Source organism: Canis lupus (genome assembly GCF_048164855.1).
Source record: "Canis lupus baileyi chromosome X unlocalized genomic scaffold, mCanLup2.hap1 SUPER_X_unloc_4, whole genome shotgun sequence".
In the NCBI taxonomy this organism is placed as follows: Eukaryota; Metazoa; Chordata; class Mammalia; order Carnivora; family Canidae; genus Canis; species Canis lupus.
This window is the reverse complement of record NW_027326466.1, coordinates 65,111-89,820: the sequence shown is the minus strand read 5'-3', so window position 1 is coordinate 89,820 and position 24,710 is coordinate 65,111. Positions and strand designations below refer to the sequence as shown.

At 45.8% G+C, this 24,710-nt stretch overlaps 1 protein-coding gene across 4 annotated transcripts in view; it reads left to right on the top strand.

Annotated features, from left to right (window-relative positions):
* Nucleotides 1-21,667, top strand: part of TMEM185A (transmembrane protein 185A) — a 35,815-nt gene extending 14,148 nt beyond the window's left edge. For 3 of the 4 annotated variants that reach the window (XM_072819276.1, XM_072819277.1, XM_072819275.1), the window contains exons 2-7: nt 7,386-7,562; nt 10,278-10,485; nt 14,797-14,880; nt 18,035-18,211; nt 18,745-18,868; nt 19,992-21,667. In XM_072819276.1, the coding sequence (XP_072675377.1) occupies nt 7,386-7,562; nt 10,278-10,485; nt 14,797-14,880; nt 18,035-18,211; nt 18,745-18,868; nt 19,992-20,236 (1,015 nt within the window). In that variant the 3' untranslated portion in view covers nt 20,237-21,667. Of the gene's footprint in view, nt 1-5,883; nt 6,027-7,385; nt 7,563-10,277; nt 10,486-14,796; nt 14,881-18,034; nt 18,212-18,744; nt 18,869-19,991 lie in introns of those variants that run through there. The other variant, XM_072819278.1, reaches the window with a different exon arrangement.
* Nucleotides 21,668-24,710: the final 3,043 nt, after the last annotated feature.

Here is a 24,710-nt window from a genome sequence, read left to right as displayed (position 1 = left end):
TTTGTGTCCTCCTCAATTTCTTTCAGAAGTGTTCTGTAGTTCTTAGGGTATAGATCCTTTACCTCTTTGGTTAGGTTTATTCCTAGGTATCTTATGCTTTTGGGTGCAATTGGAAATGGGATTGACTCTTTAATTTCTCTTTCTTCAGTCTCATTGTTAGTGTATAGAAATGCTACTGACTTCTGGGCATTGATTTTGTATCCTGCCACACTGCAAAATTGCTGTATGAGTTCTAGCAATCTTGAGGTGGAGGCTTTTGGGTTTTCTATGTAGAGTATCATGTCATCTGCGAAGAGGGAGAGTTTGACTTCTTCTTTGCCAATTCGAATGCCTTTAATGTCTTTTTGTTGTCTGATTGCTGAGGCTAGGATTTCTAGTACTATGTTGAATAGCAGTGGTGAGAGTGGACATCCCTGTCTTGTTCCTGATCTTAGGGGAAAGGCTCCGAGTGTTTACCCATTGAGAATGATATTTGCTATGGGCTTTTTGTGGATGGCTTTTATGATGCTGAGGAATGTTCCCTCTATCTCTACACTAAAGAGTTTTGATCAGGAATGGATGCTATATTTTGTCAACTGCCTTCTCTGCCTCTATTGAGAGGATCATATGGTTCTTGTTTTTTCTCTTGCTGATATGATCAATCACATTGATTGTTTCACGAGTGTTGAACCAGCCTTGCATCCCGGGGGGATAAATCCCACTTGCTCATGGTGAATAATTTTCATAATGTACTGTTGGATCCTATTGGCTAGTATCTTGTTGAGAATTTCTGCATCCATGTTCATCAGGGATATTGGTCTGTAATTCTCCTTTTTGGTGGGGTCTTTGTCTGGTTTTGGAATTAAGGTGATGCTGGCCTCATAGAATGAGTTTGGAAGTACTCCATCTCTTTATATCTTTCTGAACAGCTTTAGTAGAATAGGTACGGTTGCTTCTTTAAACGTTTGAGAGAATTCCCCTGGGAAGCCATCTGGCCCTGGACTTTTGTGTCTTGGGAGGTTTTTGATGATTGCTTCAATTTCCTCCCTGGTTATTGGCCTGTTCAGGTTTTCTATTTCTTCCTGTTCCAGTTTTGGTAGTTTGTGGCTTTCCAGGAATGTGTCCATTTCTTCTAGATTGCCTAATTTATTGGCGTATAGCTGCTCATAATATGTTTTTAAAATCGTTTGTATTTCCTTGGTGTTCATAGTGATCTCCTTTCTCATTCATGATGTTATTAATTTGAGTCTTCTCTCTCTTCTTTTTAATAAGGCTGGCTAATAGTTTATCTATCTTATTAATTATTTCAAAGAAACAACTCCTGGTTTTGTTGATCTGTTCCACAGTTCTTCTAGTCTCGATTTCATTGAGTTCTGCTCGAATCTTTATTAACTCTCTTCTTCTGCTGGGTGTAGGATCTATTTGCTGTTTTTTCTCCAGCTCCTTTAGGTGTAAGGTTAGCTTTTCTATTTGTGTTCTTTCCAGTTTTTTTTTTTCTTTCCAGTTTTTGAATGGATGCTTGTATTGTGATGTATTTCCCCCTCAAGACTGCTTTTGCTGTGTCCCAAAGAATTTGAATGGTTGTATCTTCATTCTCATTAGTTTCCATGAATCTTTTTAATTCTTCCTTAATTTCCTGGTTGACCCTTTCATCTTTTAGCAGGATGGTCCTTAACCTCCACGTGTTTGAAATCCTTCCAAACTTCTTCTTGTGGTTTAGTTCTAATTTCAAAGCACTATGGTCTGAAAATATGCAGGGGACAATCCCAGTCTTTTGTATTGGTTAAGACCTGATTTGTGACCCAGTATGTGGTCTATTCTGGAGAAAGTTCCATGTGCTCTTGAGAAGAATGTGTATTCAGTTGCGTTTAGATGTAAAGTTCTGGAAATATCTGTGAAATCCATCTTGTCCAGTGTATCATTTAAAGCTCTCGTTTCTTTGGAAATGTTGTGCTTAGATAACCTGTCGATTGCAGAAAGCGCTACATTGAAGTCATGAAGTATAAGTATATTATTATCTAAGTAAGTCTTAACTTTGGTTATTAATTGATATACTTGGCAGCTTCCGCATTTGGGGCATATATATTGATGATTGTTAAGTCCTCTTATTGGATAGATCCTTTAAGTATGATATCATGTCCCTCTTCATCTCTCATTACAGTCTTCAGGATAAACTTTAGTTCATCTGATATAAGAATGGCTATCCAAGCTTTCTCTTGAGGACCATTTGAATGGTACATGGTTCTCCAACCTTTTATTTTCAGGCTGTAGGTGTCCTTATGTCTAAAATGAGTCTCTTGTAGACAGCAAATAGATGGGTCTTGCTTTTTCATCCAGCCTGAAACCCTGCGCCTTTTGTTGGGGTCATTAAGCCCGTTCACATTCAGAGTTACTATTGAAAGATATGAATTTAGTGTCATCATGATGCCAATTCAGTAAATGATAGTTTATAAAAAAAAACAAAAACCAGTGTCCCAGTTTTTCATTGCTAGCATAAAGAAATATAATAAGGGATCCCTGGGTGGCGCAGCGGATTGGCGCCTGCCTTTGGCCCAGGGCCCGATCCGGGAGACCCTGGATCGAATCCCATGTCGGGCTCCCGGTGCATGGAGCCTGCTTCTCCCTCTGCCTGTGTCTCTGCCTCTCTCTCTCTCTCTGTGACTATCATAAATAAATAAAAATTAAAAAAAAATTCAAAAAAGAAATATAATAATATTTTTTGTACATTTACCTTGTATCCTGCAACTTTGTTAAATTCACTTATATGATTTGGAGGCAGGTTTTATTTTTTCTTGTTGTTAGATTAGCTAGGATTTTCTACATATATTGTCATGTTGTCTGCAAATACCAGATTTACTCCTTCCTTTCAATTCGTTATCGTTTTTATCTCTTTTTCTTGTATTATTGTTATGGTAGAACCTCCAGTAAAATGTTGAATAGATTTATTGAAGTAGAGGTACTTGCCTTGTTTCTAATTTTAGGGCAAGTATTTAGTCTTGCAGCATTAAACATTATTTTCATAGATACCCTTCTATTCCTAATTTGTTCAGAGCTTTTATATTGAGTGGGTAGTGAATTATGTCAAGTGCTTTTTCTGGAACTGTTGAAATAATCATGTTTTTTCTTTTTCATTCTATTAATACAGTGAGTTACATTAATTGGTTTCAAATGCTAAACCAAGCGTGTAATCCTGACTAAACCACACTTGGTCATACTGTAATATCTTCTTTATATATTGCTGGATTCAGATTGATAATTTTTAAGGTTTTTATTTTTTGCATCTATCTTCATGAAGAATAGTTTTCTTTCTTGGTCAGATTTTGGTATCAGGGTAATGCTAGCCTCATTAAGTAAATTGGGAATTATCCCCCTCTCATCTCTTTCTGTAAGAATTTGTGAAAAGTTGGTACTATTTCTTCTTTACGTATTTGATAGATTTTTTTCAGAGCCTGACAGTTTATTCGTGAGAAGGATTTTAACTACAATTTTAGTTTATCTATAGCTATCCCTATAGCTGTGAAGAAATATGAAAATATTTCTTCTTGTGTAAATTTTGATAATGTCTTTCTTCCAAGAAATTTACTTGAATAAACTTGTTCATTAGTATCCCCTTTTAATCCCTGTAATGTTTGTAGGATTTGTAGTAATGCCCCTGCTTTCATTTCTGATATTGGTGATTTTTGTCTACTGTTTTCTTCTGATCACTCTGACTATATAGGTTTACTATTTTTCTTGATCTTTTCAAAGAACCAGGTTTTAGTTTCATTGATTTTACTTATGTTTATGAATTCCTTTCTTCTGCTTTTAAAAATCTCCTTTTCTTCCTAGTTTCTTTTTTTTTAAAGATTTTATTTATTTATTAGAGAAAGAGCATGCACATTTGTATGCACAAGTGTGGGGAGGGCAGAAGCAGACTCCCCGCTGAGTAGGAAACCCCACTGGCCTGGACTGGTGGGATCATGACCTGAGTTGAAGGCAGACGCCTAAGGACTGAGCCACCCAGGTGCCCCTCTTCCTAGTTTCTTGAAGTGCATCTTAGAGCATTGACTTTAGATCAATGAAAGCATTTGATGCTATAAAGTTCCCTTTAGTACCACTTTAGCTGGAGTTCACAAGTGTCAGTAAACTTTGTTTCCACTTTCATTTAGTCTGGAATTTTTCAAATGCTTCTTGTGTATTTTTTCTTTTGTCTGTGGATTATTTAGAACAAAGTTGTTTAATTTACAAGCATTTTGAGAATTTTCCAGATAGCTTTCTGTTGTTGATTTTTAGTTTAATTTCATTGTGTGTAGAGATTTACTTCGAACGATTTTGATCCTTTTAAATTTGTTGAGTCTTGTTTTATGACCCAGATTTCAGTCTATCTTGATGAGTATTCTATGTGCATTTGAAAGGAATTTTGTATTATGCTGTTGGAGGAGGAATGCTATATCAATATCAATTAGGTCATGTTGGTTGATTATTACAAACTTGTGTATCCTTAGTAATCTCTATGTGTTCTATCAGTTATTGAGAAAGAAGTGTTAATTTCCAATAATAATTGTAGATTTTTCCATTTTTCCTTAATATTTTCTACATGTATTATGAAGCTTTGTTACTAGGTATACAAATATTTACAGTTATTGGATCCTCTTTGACAAATTGACCTCTTTATCATTATGGACTGCCCCTATTTGTCCCTGGTAATATTTCTTGTTCAAAAACACATACCTTGGGGCACCTGGGTGGCTCAGTGGTTGAGTGACTGCTTTTGGCTTGGGGCATGATCCCAGGTCCTGAGATCTAGTCCCGCATCAGGCTCCACACAGGGAGCCTGCTTTTCCCTCTGCCTTCTCTGCCTCTCTCTCTCTCTCTCTCTCTCTCTCTCTCATGAATAACTAAATAAATCTTTAAAAACAAAACAAAAAACCCACATACCTTGTTTTATATTGTGGCAGGCAAAGTGGCCCCCCAAAGATTTCCAGGCTTTAGGCTCTGGAACCTCTCTGACTGTTAAGTTACATGGTAAGGGGGACTTTGCAGAAGTATCTAAGGTTGTAATATTTGTTTCTATTGTTTCCATGACAGATTACCACAGATTTGGTGTCTTAAAACTACACAGAACTTATTATCTCACATTTCTGTGGTTCAGAAGTATAGGTAGAGCAGAGCTAAGTTGGATTTTTTTGCTTAGAGTTTAACAAGGCCAAAATCAGGGTGTTGGCAGGGCTGCATTCCTTTCTGGGGCTCTGGGGATTAATCTGCTTCCAGATTTTTTTGGGTTGTTGTCAGAATTTAGTTTCTTCCAGTTATAGGGCTAAGAACCCGTTCATTTTTCTTGCTGGATCAGCAGGAATCATTCTCAACCTCTAGAATCTGCCTGCATTTATTGGCTCATGGCTCCCTTCCTCCACCTTCAAAGCCAGCAAAGGCAGGTTGAATCCTTCTCATGTTTAGAATTTTTCTGACTTCCCCTTCTGCCTCCTCTCTCTTCTGCTACCTCTCTCTGACTCACTCGTAGGCCTCCCTTTTCTGCTTTTAAGGATTCATATGATTACATTGGGCTCACCTGGATAATCTGGGCTAATCTCCCTATTTTAAGGCCACCTGATTAGTAACCTTAATTCTATCTACAAAGTCTTTTTGTGGTTGTACCTAGATTAGTATTTGATTGAATAAGCAGAGGACAGGAATCTTGGAGAACATCTTTAGAATTCTGCCTACTGCAGTTATGGACTTGATGATAGGAATAGTAGCCTGGATTATCCAGGTGGACCCTGTCTAATCACATGCGCTCTTAAGCAGAGAACTGTCGTCGGAAACAGGAGCGATATGGCAGAAGGAGAAGCCAGAAGAATTTTAAGCGTGAGAAAGATTCTCATTGTATGCTGTTGCTTGCTTTGAGATGTGAAGGCTTATACGCAGGGACCAGAGAGACCTAGGGGACCCAAGGGCAGCCCCAGCTGACAGCCAGTGAGGAAACTGCGATCTCAGTCCCACGGCCACAGGAAACCAAATTGCCGGCAACCTGAGTGAACTTGGAAGCAGATTATTCCCAGGATCCCTTGGTAAGAGTCCAGCCAGCTGACATCTTGATTTCAGCCTCATAAGCATGTGAACAGCTAAACCAACCAAGCCTTTCTGGACTTCTGACACATACAGCCGTGAGATAATACATTTGTATTGTTTTAACCTGCCACATTTGCGGTGGTTTGTTAGAGTAACACTAGAAGACTAGAACAGATATTAATATGTCACTCCAGCTTCCTTTTGGTTAGTGCTTTCTTGATATAACTTTTTCTGTCCTTTTAGTTTTAGTCTGTGATTTTATAGGTAGATGAAGTGGATTTCTTACAGGTAGCATATAGTTGTCCTGCCTTTTAACCTAATCTGATAATCTGTCTTTTAACTGGTAAACCATTTACGTTTCAAGTAATCATCAGTAGGGTTGGGAGTTAAGTACTTTCTTGCTGCATCCTGGGAACTGCCTCTAGGCAATAAGCTGGAGCCGTAATAAAGTTTACCGCCTTTATTTTCTTCCTTCCTCCCTTCCTTCTTGTCATCACAGTCCTTTGCTGGACCAGCCTTTGTTGTCCAGTATCTGAAAGCTCTTGTTTCATAAATTTTGTCCAGTTTATTATTTAAGGTGAGAAGAAAAACCCCATGCCCCTTACTTTGTGAAACTTTGCTAGAACTAGAATTCCTCAACAGTGTAATTTCTAATTGATATTTCAAGGACATCCTCTTCCCCTTTTATGGGAAATGTGAGTGTGTGTGTATGTGTGTGTGTGTGTGTGTGTGTGTTCTGTTCAATCACAGAAAGTATGATACATGTACTAAAATGTGACTGTATCTGAACACGGCAGATTAAAAGTGCCATACCCTTTTAAAAATAGAATCCAGTGATGAGTCGGTGACAAAACTTGATCATCTCCTAACATGTCAGCCTTTTTCAGCCTCCATGTCTTGGTATGTCTGGTTCCTTCTGTTTGCAATGCTTCCTCATCTCACGGCCTGTCTTGCCCAGCAGCTCCCCACATACCTTCTGGAACCCGTTCCAGGGGCACCACTTCTCTGCCTCCTGGTGCCCCCAGACAGAAGGAAGCCAGGTGTGGTCTTTTAGGATCTCTCACACTGCACCCGAGCAGTGTTCCAGCACACCACAGGCCCTACTGTACTGCTCTGTTTTGGTGTAGACCACCCCACCCACCCACCAGGAAGCCCTGGGAAGCAGGGACCTTATTTTGGTCCTTCTGTGTACTTCCCAGCCCCCTAACCCAGTGCACCTACTACAGGGAACCTTCCAGTACATGATTGTTGAACTAGCGACTCCATGCATGCTCACAAATACTGCTGTCAGTACTCTCCCTTCGGTGTCATATATTTGTAAAAGTGAGTCTTCGTTAATCATTTTACTTTTCTCCTAGTAAATTCCTCATCTATGCCTGTCTCCTGCTATTCTCTGTCCTGCTGGCCCTCCGTCTGGATGGCATCATTCAGTGGAGCTACTGGGCTGTCTTCGCTCCGATATGGCTGTGGAAGCTGATGGTCATTGTGGGAGCCTCAGTTGGGACTGGAGTCTGGGCACGGAATCCCCAATATCGGTAATGCTGCTTTATGAAACCTATCAGTCTCTACCCTCAGGGAGCAATATCTTGTTTTTCACTTTTGATTAACTAAGGACTATTTTTCTTTGCCTATCTGGGGTTTTATAAGAACTATAATATAGGCAAACTGAGTTCTGTTCTAAGTTTTAAAAAAATTAGGTGTTTGATATGCATTTTTAAATAAAAGCAGTGTTGTTTGGGGTGCTTAAGATCCTAGCCAGCCCACAAAAGCCAATGTAATCTAAAATGCATCCAAAATATCGAACTGTTATATTATGCTAGACCAGAAAGTATAAAACTACCATGTTTGCAGGAGCAGGTCTATAAAACAAAGACCTGGTTTGGTCATCAGGGCTACCTCTGTCTCCAGTTCAGTCCTAGAACTGAGGTTCCCCTTGTCCCAGGCTCCTAGTCCTGGGGTTTTAGGACTGTTAGCAAGGGGTGTTGGGGGGTAGCTTGGCCAGGAAACAGTGAGCCCCTAAGACAGGGAGATGAGGCCTAGATGCTGTGAAGGAGGGCAGAGCCTTTGGGGGCCGGGCAGAGGGCTGAGCCTTTCCTCTTGGCTGCCTCAGTTCGTTCAAGGTCCTGGAGTCAGCTCAGCCATGGGGTATAGCCTGGTGCTGCTGGGACGCAAAGAGTCTCTTCTCCCTCGCAGAGACTGGCACTCCAGAAAGGGAAAAGAAGGGCTTGAGGGGCTGTTCTCCACCTTCCCTGGGAAGATGGGGAGGGAGGGAATGCCCGGTGGATGGGTGGGACATGTGCACTGGTCCTGGGAGAAAAGTGCAGCTGTTTAAACCTTGGTTAACTTTAAAAATAAGAGTTAGCCCATGTAACATACTTTACCACGTATGTATCTGAGAACTTTAAAATAGACATACAAGGAGCCGTGGCAGATGGGGGACATTTGCATGTAAGCTGTTTTAAAGTCCTTAGATTTCCTTTGCCTGCCTTTCTCTTTCTTTCTTTCTTTCTTTCTTTCTTTCTTTCTTTCTTTCTTTCTTTCTTTCTTTTCTTTTCTTTTCTTTTCTTTTCTTTTCTTTTCTTTCTTCTTTCTTCTTTCTTCTTTCTTCTTTCTTCTTTCTTCTTTCTTCTTTCTTCTTTCCTTTCTTTCCTTTCTTTCCTTTCTTTCTTTCTTGAGATTACCTGTGCAGTTTGCAAATCTTTTCTTTTTTATGATATATTTTCAGATATCTAATGTTTACAACTCGAAGAATGAAAATTTTACTTATTTATTTATTTATTTATTTAAAAGATTTTATTGGGCAGCCCCAGTGGCGCAGCAGTTTAGCGCTGCCTGCAGCCTGGGGTGTGATCCTGGAGATCGGGGATCGAGTCCCACCTCAGGTTCCCTGCATGGAGCCTGCTTCTCCCTCTGCCTGTGTCCCAGCCATTCTCTCTCTCTCTCTCTCTCTCTCTCTCAATAAATAAATAAATAAATAAATAAATAAATAAAATCTAAAAAAAGTTTTAAATAAATAAATAAATAAAAGATTTTATTTATTCATGAGAGAGAGAGAGACAGAGACACAGGCAGATGGAGAAGCAGGCTCCATGCAGGGAGCCCGACATGGGACTCGATCCCGGGTCTCCAGGATCACGCCCTGGGCTGAAGGCGGCGCTAAACCGCTGAGCTACCTGGGCTGCCCAAGAATGAAAATGTAAATAAATATTTCAGATTCTGCTAATTGATATTGAGAAGCTATTTGAGCTTTTCCCTGTTGGTTTAATTGAAGATTTTTGATTGAGGAAAGGAATTGTATGTGTGTAGTTGAACATAGTGAGTGTGCAGGAATGGTCATTCCAGTGTTAACATTATCCAGTGGAATGTTGCTGGGTCCTGTACAAGTGACCACTGGCTTCATTTTCTGTGTCCTAAGCTCGGGTGTATTTATCACCAAGTACATACTTCATAAATGTTTATTTGTATTTTGAATGAAATACTGTGGGCTTTCCAAATGCATCTTTTTTTTTTTTTTATAGTCACACACAGAGAGAGGGAGAAGCAGGCTCCATGCACTGGGAGCCCGATGTGGGATTCGATCCTGGGTCTCCAGGATCGCGCCCTGGGCCAAAGGCAGGCGCCAAACCACTGCACCACCCAGGGATCCCTCCAAATGCATCTTTAAGCATTATCCTGATTAGCAGCCTAATTATTTTTCAATTGTTAATCTGATAAGTTCCTGCCTGATACTTAAACAGCTAATTAAACCGATTCTGCTTAGAAGCAGTTTTAACTGCTCTTCTTTCTCTTTCATCTGCAGGTGTTAATTCATCCTAATGGACTAGAAAGGAAAATATAAAAAAGACGTTCATAGTTTTATTGGCATTTTTGAATAGTACTTTACAGTAGTTACTGTATTTTCTTGAACTATAACCCACACATTCATACAGCTAGTAATTTTTATAGTATTGCGTGAAATGTGATCTGCATGGTTTTTAATTTATTGAGAGATGAGGATCATGAGATTTAAGAGATATTTGTCCATTTTTAGTAGTGGAAGCAATCAGCTTGAATGATCTTGGGAGTAGTCAAATTTAAAGTCATGAACAAAAGCATCGATGTTTCCCATCAGGGAAGTAATAACTCTGGCTTTATAGTTATCGTTCATAGTATCGAACGATACTATGTTGGTGTCTGCCCAGACAGCCTACCTGTTTTGGAGATTCTGAACTGAGCATTTTTCTTCTTCTTCTTCTACCGTCCCTTTTTAGAGCAGAAGGAGAAACATGTGTGGAGTTTAAGGCCATGTTAATTGCAGTGGGCATCCACTTGCTGCTCTTGCTGTTTGAGGTCCTGGTCTGTGACCGGATCGAGAGAGGAAGCCACTTCTGGCTGCTGGTCTTCATGCCGCTGTTCTTTGTGTCCCCCGTGTCCGTTGCAGCTTGCGTCTGGGGCTTTCGACATGACAGGTCGCTGGAGGTGAGATTTCATCTATTTAAGGATGTTATAAAAAGTAAAATCTTTTGGTCAGCTAATGTAGATGTCTTGCCCTTTGTCAGAAAGATTTACCTCTAGATTGTGGTATATAAGGAAACTAAAAATGGTGAAAATAATTGTGTTTCTCTTTCTCAAAGAGTTTCTTTCAGAACTCGGGCTTTTCACCCAGCCCCTCAGGCTTCATCCACCTTTGCAGCTTTCCCTAGCCAGCTGTGTTAGTTAGGCTTCTCCTGAGAGGACCAGTAGGAGAGGTGGGGAAAGGGAGAAGGGAAGGAGGAAGGAAGAGAGGGAAAGGGGGAGAGAATGATTCAGGTTAAGGAGCTGGCTTGTGGACTTGGAGGGGGCTGACAGGTCTGAAATTTGGGCAGACCAGCAGGTAGAAGATGCAGCCTGAGTTTCTGCTGCTGTCTTGTGACAGAATTTCTTCCTGTCCAGGAAGCCCCCTCTCCCCTTCTGCTGCCTCTGAGCATTTGCTCCCAAGCTCATCCACGCTCTGTCTGCTAACTGTGGGCTCTCTCATCTGAAAGAGAAAACTGAACGACAGCAGCAAAAGCTTCTCTGTCATCTGTTTGGCTCCTGTGCCTTTCTTTCCATTCACAGAAAGGCTTCCTACAACAGAGCCTTTCTGACCCCAAGCTCCCTGCGCAGCCTCATACTCCCCGAAACCGACCACAGCCAGTGAGCCCTTTCAGCTCTTTTTTTCTGGCCACCAGCCACGCAGCAGCTTCTGCCACTCATGGGCCTTTCACTACACTGGCCGCCTCTGCTTTGGCTCCATTCTCACCACTAAGGAGCCTAAGCTTGGCTGTTTTCTGTCCTCACTGTGCATACTTCCTTGGGGATGGTCTTGCTTACACTTCCTGTCTCCACTGCCACTTATGCGCTGTCGCCTCCAGCATTCCCACTGCTGAACTCACATTTCCACGTGAGCTCCAGACTCCTTTTCCAACTTCACCTGAATCTCTACTCCCTGTGCTGGCTAAAGGCACCATTTTCACCCAGTCATCCTTACTGTTCTCCTTTATGCCCATGTTGCTTTGCATGTTTTCTCTGTTACCTGAGCAGAAGAAGCAAAGCCAAGCTGCAAAAATGATTTGCAAAAACTTAACATTAAACAAAATCATTGGGATCACACATTCCAGATATTTTCTATTTGTTTTTCTAAAGTTATTTTTTATTCATTCATTCGTGAGTGACACACAGAGAGAGAGGCAGAGATATAGGCAGAGGGAGAAGCAGGCTTCCCACAGGAAACCCTATGTGGGACTCGATCCTGGGACTCCAGGATCATGCCCTGAGCCAAAGGCAGACGCTCAACCACTGAGCTACCCAGGTGTCCCAGATATTCTCTGTTTGGCTCAACGTTTCTTGGTAGGAGAGGGACACGTGCTGTTGGCCTTTTGGAGAGGAAATGTTTTGTTGAATGGGACTGTCTAATGCATGGCAGGATACCTCTGTCTGCCCTCTTTCCACTAAATGTCGGTGGAGAGGCTCTTGCCACAAGTGTGTATGAGACCCAGGGGCACCCCTGCTCAGTTCCTAGCCTTCGGGGCAGGGGCAGTGTCACTCAGGTCGAAAAGCACTGAGGAAAAGCATCCAAATATAGTTGGATAGGAACTGAGGAAGCAGTTTAAGGTACATGTTCAAATTTGGAACTTGGTTTTTCAGAAAGTAAAAGCATATACAAGGGTTAGGACCGCATTGGGCATGAAACCATATTTTCCCAATGCAGAGTTACAAAAAGTGAGTCATTCATATAATCCCCCTCGGCATTCTGACCTGGAAGAAGAAACACTATGTCAGGAGTTGAGCTCCCTTCTGGTGCTTGTGTCCGGGGAGAAGAGTGCCACATTTACTCAGGGGTGACGGGATAGGCTTGCACAGAGACATGAAGGAACAATGGGCTTTGCCAGGGCGCACCCTATGCAGGTATGGAAGGGGTTGATATTTCCCAGACAGAGAGACTCTACAAAGATGTAGAGGCAGGAGAAAGTGTCACGCACAGTGAGCTCTTGTGACCCCAAGATGACTGGAGCACAGTTTGGCAAGACACAGAGACTTCTAGAGATGGATGTTGATGACAATCGCATAACAGTATGAAGGTACTTAGTGACGCTGAGCTATATAGCTACAGATAGCTAAGACAGTAAGTTTTCCATTGTATGTATTTTACCACACAGTTTAAAAAATTGCCTGGAGCATGAAGTGGAAAGGAGAGAGTGGTGGGAGCTGGGGGAGAGGAAGGATGTAGAGAGGAACTGGGCTGAAGGGAGGCCAGCTCCTCAGTCCTCAGAGCATGCGCCGAGTTGCCCCAGGCCTCCATAGTGAGCTCTCAGGGCACCATGGGATATTGGCCATTTTTGAGGGGGAAGCAACGTGATACCAACCTGCTGTGGGGATATGATATGAACTACTACCTCCAAGTCGTTTACAGTTTTATTATTAGGTTACCCTACATTAGTTTTGATGATATTGTAGAAGAAGCGGAGTTGTTGGTAGTTACTGTGAGGGGAGGGTAGTACTTACTATGTAAGAATTTATCTGGAAAAAAAATAATAAAAAAAAATAAAAAATTAAAAAAATTAAAAAAAAAGAATTTGTCTGGAGAACAGCTAATGAGGATGGCAGTGCCTTAAGAAATGGTACAGTACCAGCAGGCCACATGTATCCTCTTAGGAATCAGTTGTGGTTATTTAGGAATGAAATAAAAATAATTTTTCCTTTTGATTTATATGACTTTTATTATTTTTTTAGACGGCTACCAATGATATAAATGTGAAGTTTAGATTTAATTACTTAATCCAATGGAACTTGTTAAGGATTTCTTTCAGCCCAGAGGCCTAGGAAAGAATGGCTCCCTCACTGAATGCCCTGTGAACTGACCACTTTGGGAAAACTCTAGGCCAGATCAGTCAGCTTCCTGTGATTTTCATTTTGCAGGCAGTGGCAGGAACAGAGAGCCTTCCAGACTGGGAGGCTAGTGGGGGGGTGGGAGGCTTTGGAGGCATTTGGGGGCACTGGTGAGGAGAGAGGCCTGACAAGGCAGTAGCTGTTGGGGTGGTAGAGAAGACAGGACATGGTAACAGCTTTCAGGGGTGGGAAGAGGAATACAGGGTGCTTGCTGGTGGTGTGGCTCAGGTGATTGGGCTGCCATGGTGCCTTACAGCAAGGTGGGAGGCTCTGGAAGGGAGTGGGACTCTCTGGAAGGGAGTGGGACAGGGTAAAGGTGTGAGCAGTTAATGGACTCAGTCTGAGGCTGGCTCTGACTGCGGCATCTCTACGAGAGCTGGGCCTGGGATGCAGCAAGAAGGCTGTATCAGGGGCAGCTGGTAGCAACAGCCAGCAGGCAGTCACGCCAGTCAGGGCCATGGACAGCAGGCTGAGCGAGTGAACGCACACAGATTTGTGGCTGTGTCTCTCACAGAGACGGAAGACTGGGTTGAAGGTTCTGGGGGGCATCAGGGTTCAAGGAGAGGAGGGTACTGAAAAAGAGCTACCTAGAGCATCAGGAGGAGGGCGAAACCGTGCAGGGTTCATAGAGATGCCACACATGTGCCCCATAGGATGATCTGGCATTGGGAACCTTGATGAAGCAGTTGCCAGTGATCAGGGCTGGAGGCTGGGCCACAGTGCTGAGAGCTCAGAATGGCAAGGGAGGCCATGAGGGCCTGAGCACCCATGATGTCTCACAAAGCCAAGTGCTAGCACTGGGAGGGATACAAGCTTGAGGGAGGGATGGGCTCATTTGGTCTTGGGGTTCTTTTGTGTTTAAAGGGACTGAGCTGAATTTGTTTCTGTGCTTCCGGGAGGGATCAGTTGAAAGGGCAGGATTAAAGATGAGGTAAAGAATTGATGTCCGGATGTGACAGGCTCCTCAAGGAGCCAGAAAGGAAGGGGTGGGATGCAGAGCTGAGCCCTGGGTATGAGAAGGAAGTACAGGTATGGAATAGAGATTTGTGGGTGGGGGCAGGAAGGATGCTTGGAGTGCCTGCCACAGATTGCCTCTATTCAACGAACCTGGAAACAAGATGATTGTTTGGTAGAGAGCACATAAAGGGCAGGGCAGCCAGTAAGCAGAGGGCACGAGGCAGGAGACTTGGGGTGGGGGACAGGTTTCTCTTTGCTGCTGCATTGCTTCACTCCTTTGATGCTGAAGATCAAGAGGTCCCAGTATAACTTAATAAAGCTTTTACCATATTATAATTTGCATTGCCTTTTAGTGTGTTAACCAAATAATTGCAGTATTGAATGCAACTTTTACTTTGTTTAACTGATTCTTCTCTTCATTTTTAGTTAGAAATACTGTGTTCTGTCAACATCCTGCAGTTTATATTCATTGCCTTAAGACTGGACAAGATCATCCACTGGCCCTGGCTTGTATGTAACTTTTTAAATCCTTAAATAAACTTTTCTTTTTTTAATTATAAAAGTAATTTGTGTTCATTGTAGAAAACTTGGAAAAGACAGACGAGCTTAGGTAATAGAATGATAATCACCCGTAACCCACTGGGAGAGAGTATGGCTAGTGTTTGGGGTTTCCTGTGCTGGAGGTTATTGCTTTGTGAAGGTAGCTGAGCCTGTGCTATGCACACGGTTTTGTGTGCTGCTCTCTTATCCTAATGCATCTGAAGCATTTTCCCATGGCAATAAAAGGTCTTTGTAAACATAATTTTTAAAGTTTAATTGATGTAGTATTCTTCAAACGCATTTACCAAACCATCCCTTCCTTCCAAACACTGAAGTTGATACCAGTGTGATTATAAATCACGATATAACATATATTTTTGTGCCTAAAAGTCTTTGCCTAATTTTTTTCATTGTTTTCTTAGGAAAGACTCCAGAGAGCATATTACTGGGCCAGAGGGTGGGAACTTTTTGAGGTTTTAAATACAAACTATACTGTCAACTTGCTTGTCAAAAAAGTTGTGCCACTTTACATTCCTGCCCGGGGCAAGGTCCAAGTCATGCTTGGAACCTGTTCCTTCAGTTTTTGGGTGTTTGGTTAAAACTGACTGCATAGATGGAGAGAAGGGCAGGTGGATAGGAGGATGGATCAGTCTAGATACAAACATATGTAATCATATATACATGTAAGCTACAAATTAGAGAATCCAGTAGGACTTAGACTTCCAACTATGAATGCCTAGAAAGCAGGTGAGAACTGAGGTGGAAGATGTGCCTCTGGGAGATGAGGTCATATCAGTGTTGCTTGATGTGTACTTTTGCATATAAGACATTTTCTGTTATGAACATGGTTTACCTTTTTAAAAAGTAACAAGTATACCAAAAAAAATATTCATTTGGTGACAGGGAAGAAAATAAGGGAACATAGTCATCTCCATAATGAATAAAGGCAAGACTCTTCACCTCTGCCCAAAGTCTTTGATAAAACAATTATGATTAAAAAGTTCAGGTACCTGTCCTACATCCTTAGAGTGGTATATCTGGAGCATGGTAATTGGGTTCAGGATTTTCTGTTGTGATGTGGAGGAAACAAATATCAGACAAACTTTTAGTGTAAGGTGCAATCAGAAAAAAAAAAGATTAAGAATTATGAATATAAAAAAAAAAAAAGAATTATGAATGTTTTCTGTAGGTGAGTGAAGAGATTTTTTTCCAGCCCCAGTTCTGGGCAGGTCCCAGCAGATGGAACAGTCTGAGTGCATGCTTCTTGCAGTGACCAAGAGAGACCATGGGAGGCCACTTCGCTCCCTAGCATTCCACCTGAAGGAGGCCCCCATGTGAGTGTGGCTAAGTGAGAAGGGGCATAGGAAGGAGACTCTCCATAGATTTTATAGCAAAATCTACCATCAGGAACTCCAAGCTACTAGAGAGGATTAAAAACCACACAGCAATTCAAGTCCTAGGTGTAAAAACAAAATGGAAAACCAAAAAAGTGTCTGAAGAAAACATAGGAGAAAACCTTTGGGGCCTGGGGTTCGATGAGGAGTCCCTAAAAGTGACACTAACAGTAAGGTCCATAAGAGAAGGTCAGAATGGAAATGAAATGAATGAAAAGACAGGCCACAGAGTAAGAAAAAAATATTCGCAAGGCACATATCCAGCTGAGGACTTGTATCCAAAACATCTAAACTCTCAAAACTAAAAAACAAACAAACAAACAAACAAAAAAACCTCATTTTAAGATTGGCAAGAGACCTGAAGAGATAATTCACAAAGAGGATATACATGTGGCAAGTAAGCGCACAAACAGAATATCCTTACCCAGTAGGGAAAGGCAAATAAAAACCAGGATGAGGTCCACAGTACAGTCATCAGAATGGCAAAGCTAAACAGCGTGGAGTGCAGGTGAGGGTGTGGAGGGCAGGGATGCTGGCACCTCGCTGCTGGGATTGCCGAATTGTAGAGGCACTCTGACACAGACTGGAGTGAATGTGATTTGGCAATGCTGATCCGGGGTATTTCCCCTAGAAAATGAAAATGTACAGCCATACAAAAACCCATGTGTTAGTGTTTGTAGCAGCTTTATTTGTGACAGCCAAAAGCGGGAAAGCACCCACATTTCCTTCCACGGGTGGCTGGACAAACAGGCAGTGGGTGCCCCCATTCTATGGAATGCCACTTGGCAATAAAAAGAAACAGGCTGTCGTTATATGTAACAACGTGGAGGAACCTCACAGACGTTCTGTGGATTGAGAGAAGGCAGTCTCAGAAGGTGACATGCTGTGTGATGCTATGTACATCGTGCTCTTGAACAAACACAAGTGTAGTGATAGGGAGTGGATCAGTGGTTGCCAGGGGTTGGGGGTGGGGTGAGGGTAGGACACAGTGAGGGGGCAGCATGAGGGAGTCCTGTGGGGTGGAGAAGCTGTCCTGTGTCCTGCCTGGGGTTACACAGCTCTACACACGTATGTGTGAAAAGTCATAGGACTGTACACCAAAAGAAAGCAATTGACCGTGTGATAACATAAGACAGGGATGACAGATCCAAGGAGCAGCGCAGGAGGGAGAATGATCTAACCAGGGAGCCTGGTGAGGCCCCTTGGGCTTCTCCCGTGGGCTCATGTGGAGGTGAAGCAAGGTGTTTCTGGTGCAACAGCAGCAGACATGGGACCCGCCTTGGCGAGGGGGCAGGGACTGGGCGGCAGAGCACTCTCAGCGTCACTGCACCTGTGAGCGGAGGGCAGCTGAAGTTCCCAGGGGCATGGGCCCCACAGTCTACCACCATGGTGCCTCCAGCAGGATGGGCAAACAGCTGTGGAGAGGGTGTGCTGAGGGTGGCAGACTGCTCTGCTTCCCTTGCAGCAGAGCCAGGTGCAGGCTGAGTGAGAGCATATCTTAGAAGGGCAACCACCAAGCTCTTCTCCCCAAGTGTGGCCCATGGCAGAGCATGTCCTGGAGCAGGCGGTGGCCCTGAGCCAGTGTCCCCACAGTCCTGGGATGCTTGGCGGCCATCCTCACTCATGTTTGCACTGTCTTAACTGCAGATGTCCGGCAGGGGGTTGGCTATGCCTCCCTTCAGGTACTGGGCACAAACTATAAAGATTTTTCTCTCTCCTCCTTCCCTCAGGTCGTGTGTGTCCCTCTCTGGATTCTCATGTCCTTTCTGTGCCTGGTGGTCCTCTATTACATTGTGTGGTCTGTCCTGTTCCTGCGTTCCATGGATGTGATTGCAGAACAGCGAAGGACACACATAACAATGGCACTGAGCTGGATGACGATCGTCGTGCCTCTCCTTACTTTTGAGGTAAGCTTTCGACAGCAGAACTTCTCAGGCCTTGGGTCCCTCCCTGTCCTGTGACAGCACTCTGTATACCTAGAAAGCACGGTAGATGGGGGTGGGGATGGAGGGCATGATGCCAAAATTAGAGCATCCTTTCTTTTGGGGGACTGGCAGTGAGAAGTGAGTCCTTGTGGCCGTGATGCATCAGTACGTGTGGATTTGTCTATATCTAGAAAGAGAATTGGTTATTTTTCGTTAGCATTCTGTGCAGAATTATAGAATGGGCACCGTTGACTCCTCAGAACGATCACCAGAAGGAGCTTCCCATAACAGTCCTGCTGTTGGAAGCCTCCCAAGTATACAGATTCTGCTTGGTCCTGAAGAAGGACATGAAAGTAGGTGTCATGCTACCCCACAAGATAGAGCGTATCTGTAGTCTTCTGTGGAGCTGACCTTACCCCTTGTGAGACCTGACAAGGGAGGGCTGGACTGGCCTTAGACATTGTCCGTCCTCAGATGCTTTATCAATAGGACCTCACCTGTTTCTCTTTCCTTAGATCCTGTTGGTTCACAAACTGGATGGCCACAACGCATTCTCTTGTATCCCAATATTTGTCCCTCTTTGGCTCTCCTTGATCACTCTGATGGCAACCACCTTTGGACAGAAGGGAGGAAACCACTGTATGTACTCAGCACTTCGGAAGCCCTCGACCTGTGTGTCTCTGTGCATGTGTGCATGTGGCCCCATTCTATGAACAATGAGCCTGAGAGTCCCAGTTAGGGAGGTCACAGAGGAAATGTAGGCCTGAGGAAGGCCTGGAATATTCTGAGGGAAGAGTGCGCTGTCAACCTTGCTTTCTCTGACCTGCACCATGCCCTTCCTATGGCACACTGTGCCATTTGAGGTAGGCCTCTCAGCCCTGTCCCCTCTGCTGCAACATGAGGATGAAGTTACCTGCTTTCCAGGGGCTCCTGAGGACTAGATAAAAATCCACATCACCCTCCAAACCCTGGGAGTCCACTCAGGTTCTGTGCCTCGCCCTGCTCTCCCAAGGGACATTCCCGACATCACTGTGTCTTGTCAGTGGGGCCCTGCTTGCTCTCCCTTCTCTCCACCTGTGTGATGGGACACTCAGTTTTGAAGTGATCTTTGACAAGAGTCCTTTCCTCACTAGACCATAAGCTCCTTTGCAGGTAGCCCCAGAGCATGCCATTCTGGAAGCCAGGGGATGGTGGGGGGTGCACTGGGAGAGCCAGCACTGAGTGGATGGTCCTGTGGTATAGGTAGCACAAACAAAGCCTTGGAGGAGCAGCTGTGAGAGGGCCCTGTGAGCTCGGGTTGCCGGCTGGCCTGGACCAGTGCCTGCCAGATGCTGACAAGTCCCTTTTTCCGGTGACATTCTCTGTCGCATGTGAGCATATCCCAGATAGGGAAGGCGAGAGGATGCTGACGTAGTTCCAATGCCTCGGGAATGTGTCTGAGGCTCGCTAGAGCAGTCCTGACTGCTGGGACCCCCATCAGAGCACCCGGGAGGCCTGTGTCAGTGGACCACCCCACCTCCCCCACTTTCTGATCTCTAATGGGGTCGCAGTGGGCCAGCCCGGGAGCCCCGCTTAGAGAGCTGCAAGCCACAGGCCCATCTTCTTGCCCTTCATGGGTATCCAGGCCTTGCTTAGTTGTCATTTCTAAGGCATCGGGAGAAAGGGTTACGTGGTCCAAGTAAAACTTCCTGTTCAGGGTAGCACAGCCACAGCAGATCCCATGGAGGCCAGTGTGGTAAGCAAGTGCATCCTTGTTTTTCAGGGTGGTTTGGGATTCGCAAGGATTTCTGTCAGTTTCTGCTTGAACTCTTCCCGTTTTTGAGAGAATATGGGAACATCTCCTATGACCTCCACCATGAAGATAATGAGGAAACAGAAGAAACACCCGTTCCAGAACCTCCTAAGATTGCCCCGATGTTCCGTAAGAAGACCAGGGTGGTTATCACCCAGAGCCCTGGGAAATATGTCCTCCCACCTCCCAAATTAAATATTGAAATGCCAGATTAGATACCACTCCCGCGGGCAGAACGCCAGTGGACTGGGGCACACACTCTCTTCTACCCTCCTCTGCGTCTTTGTTTACCCCACCCAGAACTGGAGCTGGGGCTCTGGGGACTTCCATCTCATGTCTTGTTTGCACTCAATGCCTACCAGTGACTCGCCATGATGGGACACACAAATGGCAGGTGACTGGCACATGCAGCCGGGCTGGGGTGGGGTGTGTGTCGGCAGCCGTGGGTGTGATGGAGGGAGCACGAGGGACATGGAGAAAGCAACCCCCTCTGGGCAGGTGCCTCAGGAGCCAACTTGGATCTCTTAGGGGTGGCTGATCAGGCCACAGGAGGAATTGGTTTTCAAAGTGCTAAAATTCCCATCAAAAGTGTTCTTTGAAAAGGTTTTTTTAAACCAGGCTGGCCTCAGTACGTAGCTTAGCGTCTGCTGTTGCAGAATAGTCAGTAGGAACCTAAATATTCCTTGAGGGCATCGAGCTCCAGTACCCACTGTCATTATTACTGTTTGTGTTCCTGCTGTGGAAGTAGTTGCTCTTCCAGTGAGGCTGACAGCAGTTTTTAATGGCCTCATTGGTGAGCCCTTTCTAATGGAGTGATTCCGAGCCTGTATAGTATTTATACAAATATTTTAGCATTGTAATATACCGTGTTAAATCCTAGTTCTGTACAGTATATTCTGTTAAAGTATTTTTTTACGAGCTTGTATTGGAGATATACGTGTTCTGTTGCAGAAGTAGAAAGCTGCTGGCACACCTGTCCTACAAAGGGGGTGTCACCCCTTAATGGGACATCATCATTTCCCCCCTGAAATCCTCCACATACACAGTAGCTGCTACTGCCAGAACAGCCACAATAAGCAAGAAATGGTTTATGCTTTTCCTGCGTACTGGGAATACTCATTTGTCAGAAAACTATCCAGCATGACCTGCAACTAGAGTGCTGGACTTGCGGAGACTGGGAAGAGCCACTGGATTGTGGAATTGCAAAGGTCTGAGGCCTTTTGTCTACCCCAAACAAAAAGCCTTCCGGATGCCCCAGGCTTTTAACTAAGAACACAGTCCTTCCGAGAGCTGCTAGGAGAGCCCTGAATGAGCAAAGAGGGACTCAGATCCTCCAGGCGGAGAGCCTCCTGCCTGAGAACAAGCAGCCGTTTGTTACAGGAGGGAAAGGGGCACCGACCATCTCACCCAGGAGAGGAGGGGAGGGTTTAATGCAGGGAGCTGCTGACGTGTCTCAGCCTGGCCCCACTGATGCCCAGCACCCCGGGTACCCCAGGGCCTGGGTCCCGACAGACTGCCATCTCCGGGGGAGAGGGGGAGCATCTGGAGTGGCAAAGCCTTCCCTCCCTGGTGTGTGACAAAGGTGGCGCAGTCCACTAGTTTTGCTCCCTGCAGCTGTTCAATAAACCGATTCCTCCTTTTCCATGCTACCGTGTGCATCTTACTTTAGATGTGGTCCAGGACACAGGAACTCCCAGCCAGCGTGCACATGGCCTCGGGTGGCCCGGGGTGGCCAAACATCTCTGATGAGTCCTCAGGTACAGCCTGAACGGACAGAGTGTAGAGGGAAAGACGGACACCCTGGAGACTCGACCTCTGGCTGGGGACCATGGAGCCACCTTGTTACAGCTGAGGAGCCTTCCGAGAGGATTCTCAAGGCTTGAGACAGTCTACCCTGAAATGGGCACTTTGGTGGCCCCGAGGCATCGCCTGGTGAGACTAGAGGCTGAGAACCGCTTACATTGCCATAAAATGCCATGTGATTACTGGCTAGCTCGCTGGGGGGCAGTTGAGTGTCCCCTAATGCTCCTTCAGGAAGCCCCAACCCCACTCCCCTGTGGGCTTGTCTGCAATCCCAGGTCAGGTGGCTCTTGTCCTCGCCAAAGGCGCTGGGGCTTTCAAGTCAGCGAATGAGGCCTAGGCGACAGCAGGTGCACAGCTTTCCTTTGGGGCTGCAACCCCCGGAGAGGGAGGCCCTGGGACACTTGGCTGAGAGCCCAGAGGGGCTCAGAGCCATCTTGCCGGTGCCCCAGGCCCTGCCATGACCTGGAGTTTCTGTCCCCCTTTCCATTTGGAACCTCAATTACAGTTCTACAGCAGCCCTCTCTTCAGGAAGGACTGCCCCCACCTGCTGAAGAAGAGGAGAGTGGGCGAGAAGGCAGCCCAAAGGCAAGATGAGGACAAGGCGGAAGAGTTAGGAAGCCCAGCAGAGGCGGAGCCCGCCAGCAGGCCACCAGAGGAGCTCCTGGCCCCCAGAGAGCACCAGGGGGAGCAGCAGCGGGAGCCTGCAGGTGGCCCAGAGCAAGACCTTCCAACCACCCAGGTCAGGAGCGAGTCCGCCCCTCCCGCCATCCTCGGGGCGGCAGCCAGGCGCCCTCTGCCCCTGGTGCTCCCCGTGGCCGAGCTGCTACCTTTGTGCCACTCGTGTTTGCCCATTGTGGCTGCAGGGCCCGTCGCCCCCATGCCCCCCATACCTCCTTCCCTGGGCCCGTTCCCCTACTGCCCGGTGTGCCACTGTTTCCTGGGATACCTGCCACCTATGGCTGGGCGCCCAGACTGCCCCTACAGCTCTCCCTACCGCAGCTAGAGGGCTCGGACCTCGGGCAGGGCAATAAACTGGACGGTGACCGGGCCGTTGTCTGCTGAAGCCAGGTGCTCCTGGCCTCTGGCACGTTTCTTGCCAAGCAGCCAGGCGACCAGAGCTCTGACTGCTGCCCTGGGTGAGGATGGATCACAGTCCACCGCTGTCATGTGTGGGGCCCTGCATGCTCACTTAGGTGCCAGAGGTCCCGCCTCTGCTCCAACAGAGGTGTGTGGAGGCGCTGGGCGGGCCCAAACACCGGGCATCAGGGCCCAGGGCTAACCAGGGCCTTGTGCTCCTGCGCAGCAGGCCCATTTCCCTGTCGAGTGGGGGCCTGGGTCCCACAGGGCCTTCGCGTTCCCCACACCAGGATGTCAGGTCTCCCTGGAGCGGAGGGCTCACAGGTGCCCCCCGGTCCCCAGCACCAAGATGCGGGTGGGGACAGCGTCCCCCAGAACCCTCAAGCGTTGCAGTGCAGGGGTGCTCGCTGGTACCCAAACGGTAGCACCTACACTTGACTTTTGCCCCAGCAACTGGACCTGGGAATCCCTCTCTCAAAACATTTATAATCATACATTTACTTTTAAATTTTTTAACGATTTTATTTATTTATTCTTGAGATACACTGAAAGAGAGGAGGCAGAGACACAGGCAGAGGGAGAAGCAGGCTACCTGCAGGGAGCCTGAAGTTGGACTAGATCCCAGGACCCCGAGATCACGCCCCAAGCCAAATGCAGGCACCCAACCACTGAGCCTCCCAGGTGTCCTATTCCTCTGTTCCTTGCTAAGTTTCTGAGGCTTTTTTTTTTTTCCAGTAGCAATAGGTTTTTATTGTATTTTCCCGGGGTGAAGAGAGGAGGGAAAAGAGTCAGCATGTGTGTTACAAGACACTAGCAAGTGGAAAAGAAGTGCCCGCCTAGCAACATCACCCAGCAAATAAACTCTCCCCAGAGCTGGAAGGGGTCTAGCCCCGTAGGGCCCAGGGTCCTGCAGTTCAGAGCTGAGGGGAAGGGAGCAGGCAGCTACAGCTTTCCAGATGCACCCCCTCCGACCACCCCAAGAAATTGGAGATTTCACACAAAGCTTTGGTTTGTGGCAGTCCAAAGGGAGGTACATGCGCCTGTCGCCTGTTAAAGGGCCTTGCGGCCACGTTGACAGAAGCTTCTAGCACCTGCGTAAAATTTCCTGTGTGACCTTCAGCTCCCCTTTCTGGGTCTTCCACAGCTCCTGTGTACATGCAAGTCTCCCTTCATTGCTTCTGCTTCCCTCTACCGTCAGACCGGAGACTAAAGCAGGTTCACTCCATGCAAATACAAGTGTATTAGTATGAGTCACACCCAGCAATGGTCTCCACACAGGAGATGGGGAAGGAGGGAGGAAGTGTTCTTTGCTTCTTCAGAGTGTGGGGCTTTTCTTGGCAGGGTGGATAGAAGAGGGGTAAGGAAGAACCAAGATTTAAGGACCCAAGACCTGGCCCAAAAAGGGAAAGCCATGCATGAAGTCCTACAAAACCCAGACAAATGGGGTCACGAGAGGGGGCTGCAACAGAGGAGATAGGGACCCAGGGGCAGACATGCACCCCACAATGCGTTCCAGGGTATGTACCCCGTTTGAACACAAGTGAAGTAGGTTTGTGGCGGTCTGGCCGCACGGTGAGGAAAACCTCCTTTTTTATCCTTTCGCTACCATGACCCTAATCACTGCTGCAGCAGGACAGGACTCTGGCTCTGGGCACCGCAAAGGAGCTGTGTCTTATGGTCTCTCTGGAAGCCAGGAAAAGCCCAAAATTGCTAAAGTTAAGACAATCAGCCTTTGCTTCCTACCCCCATTCCCGGGCAGCTCGACCTGGGCCCAGGGTTACTATCCGTAACCTATCCTCACCAACTCAT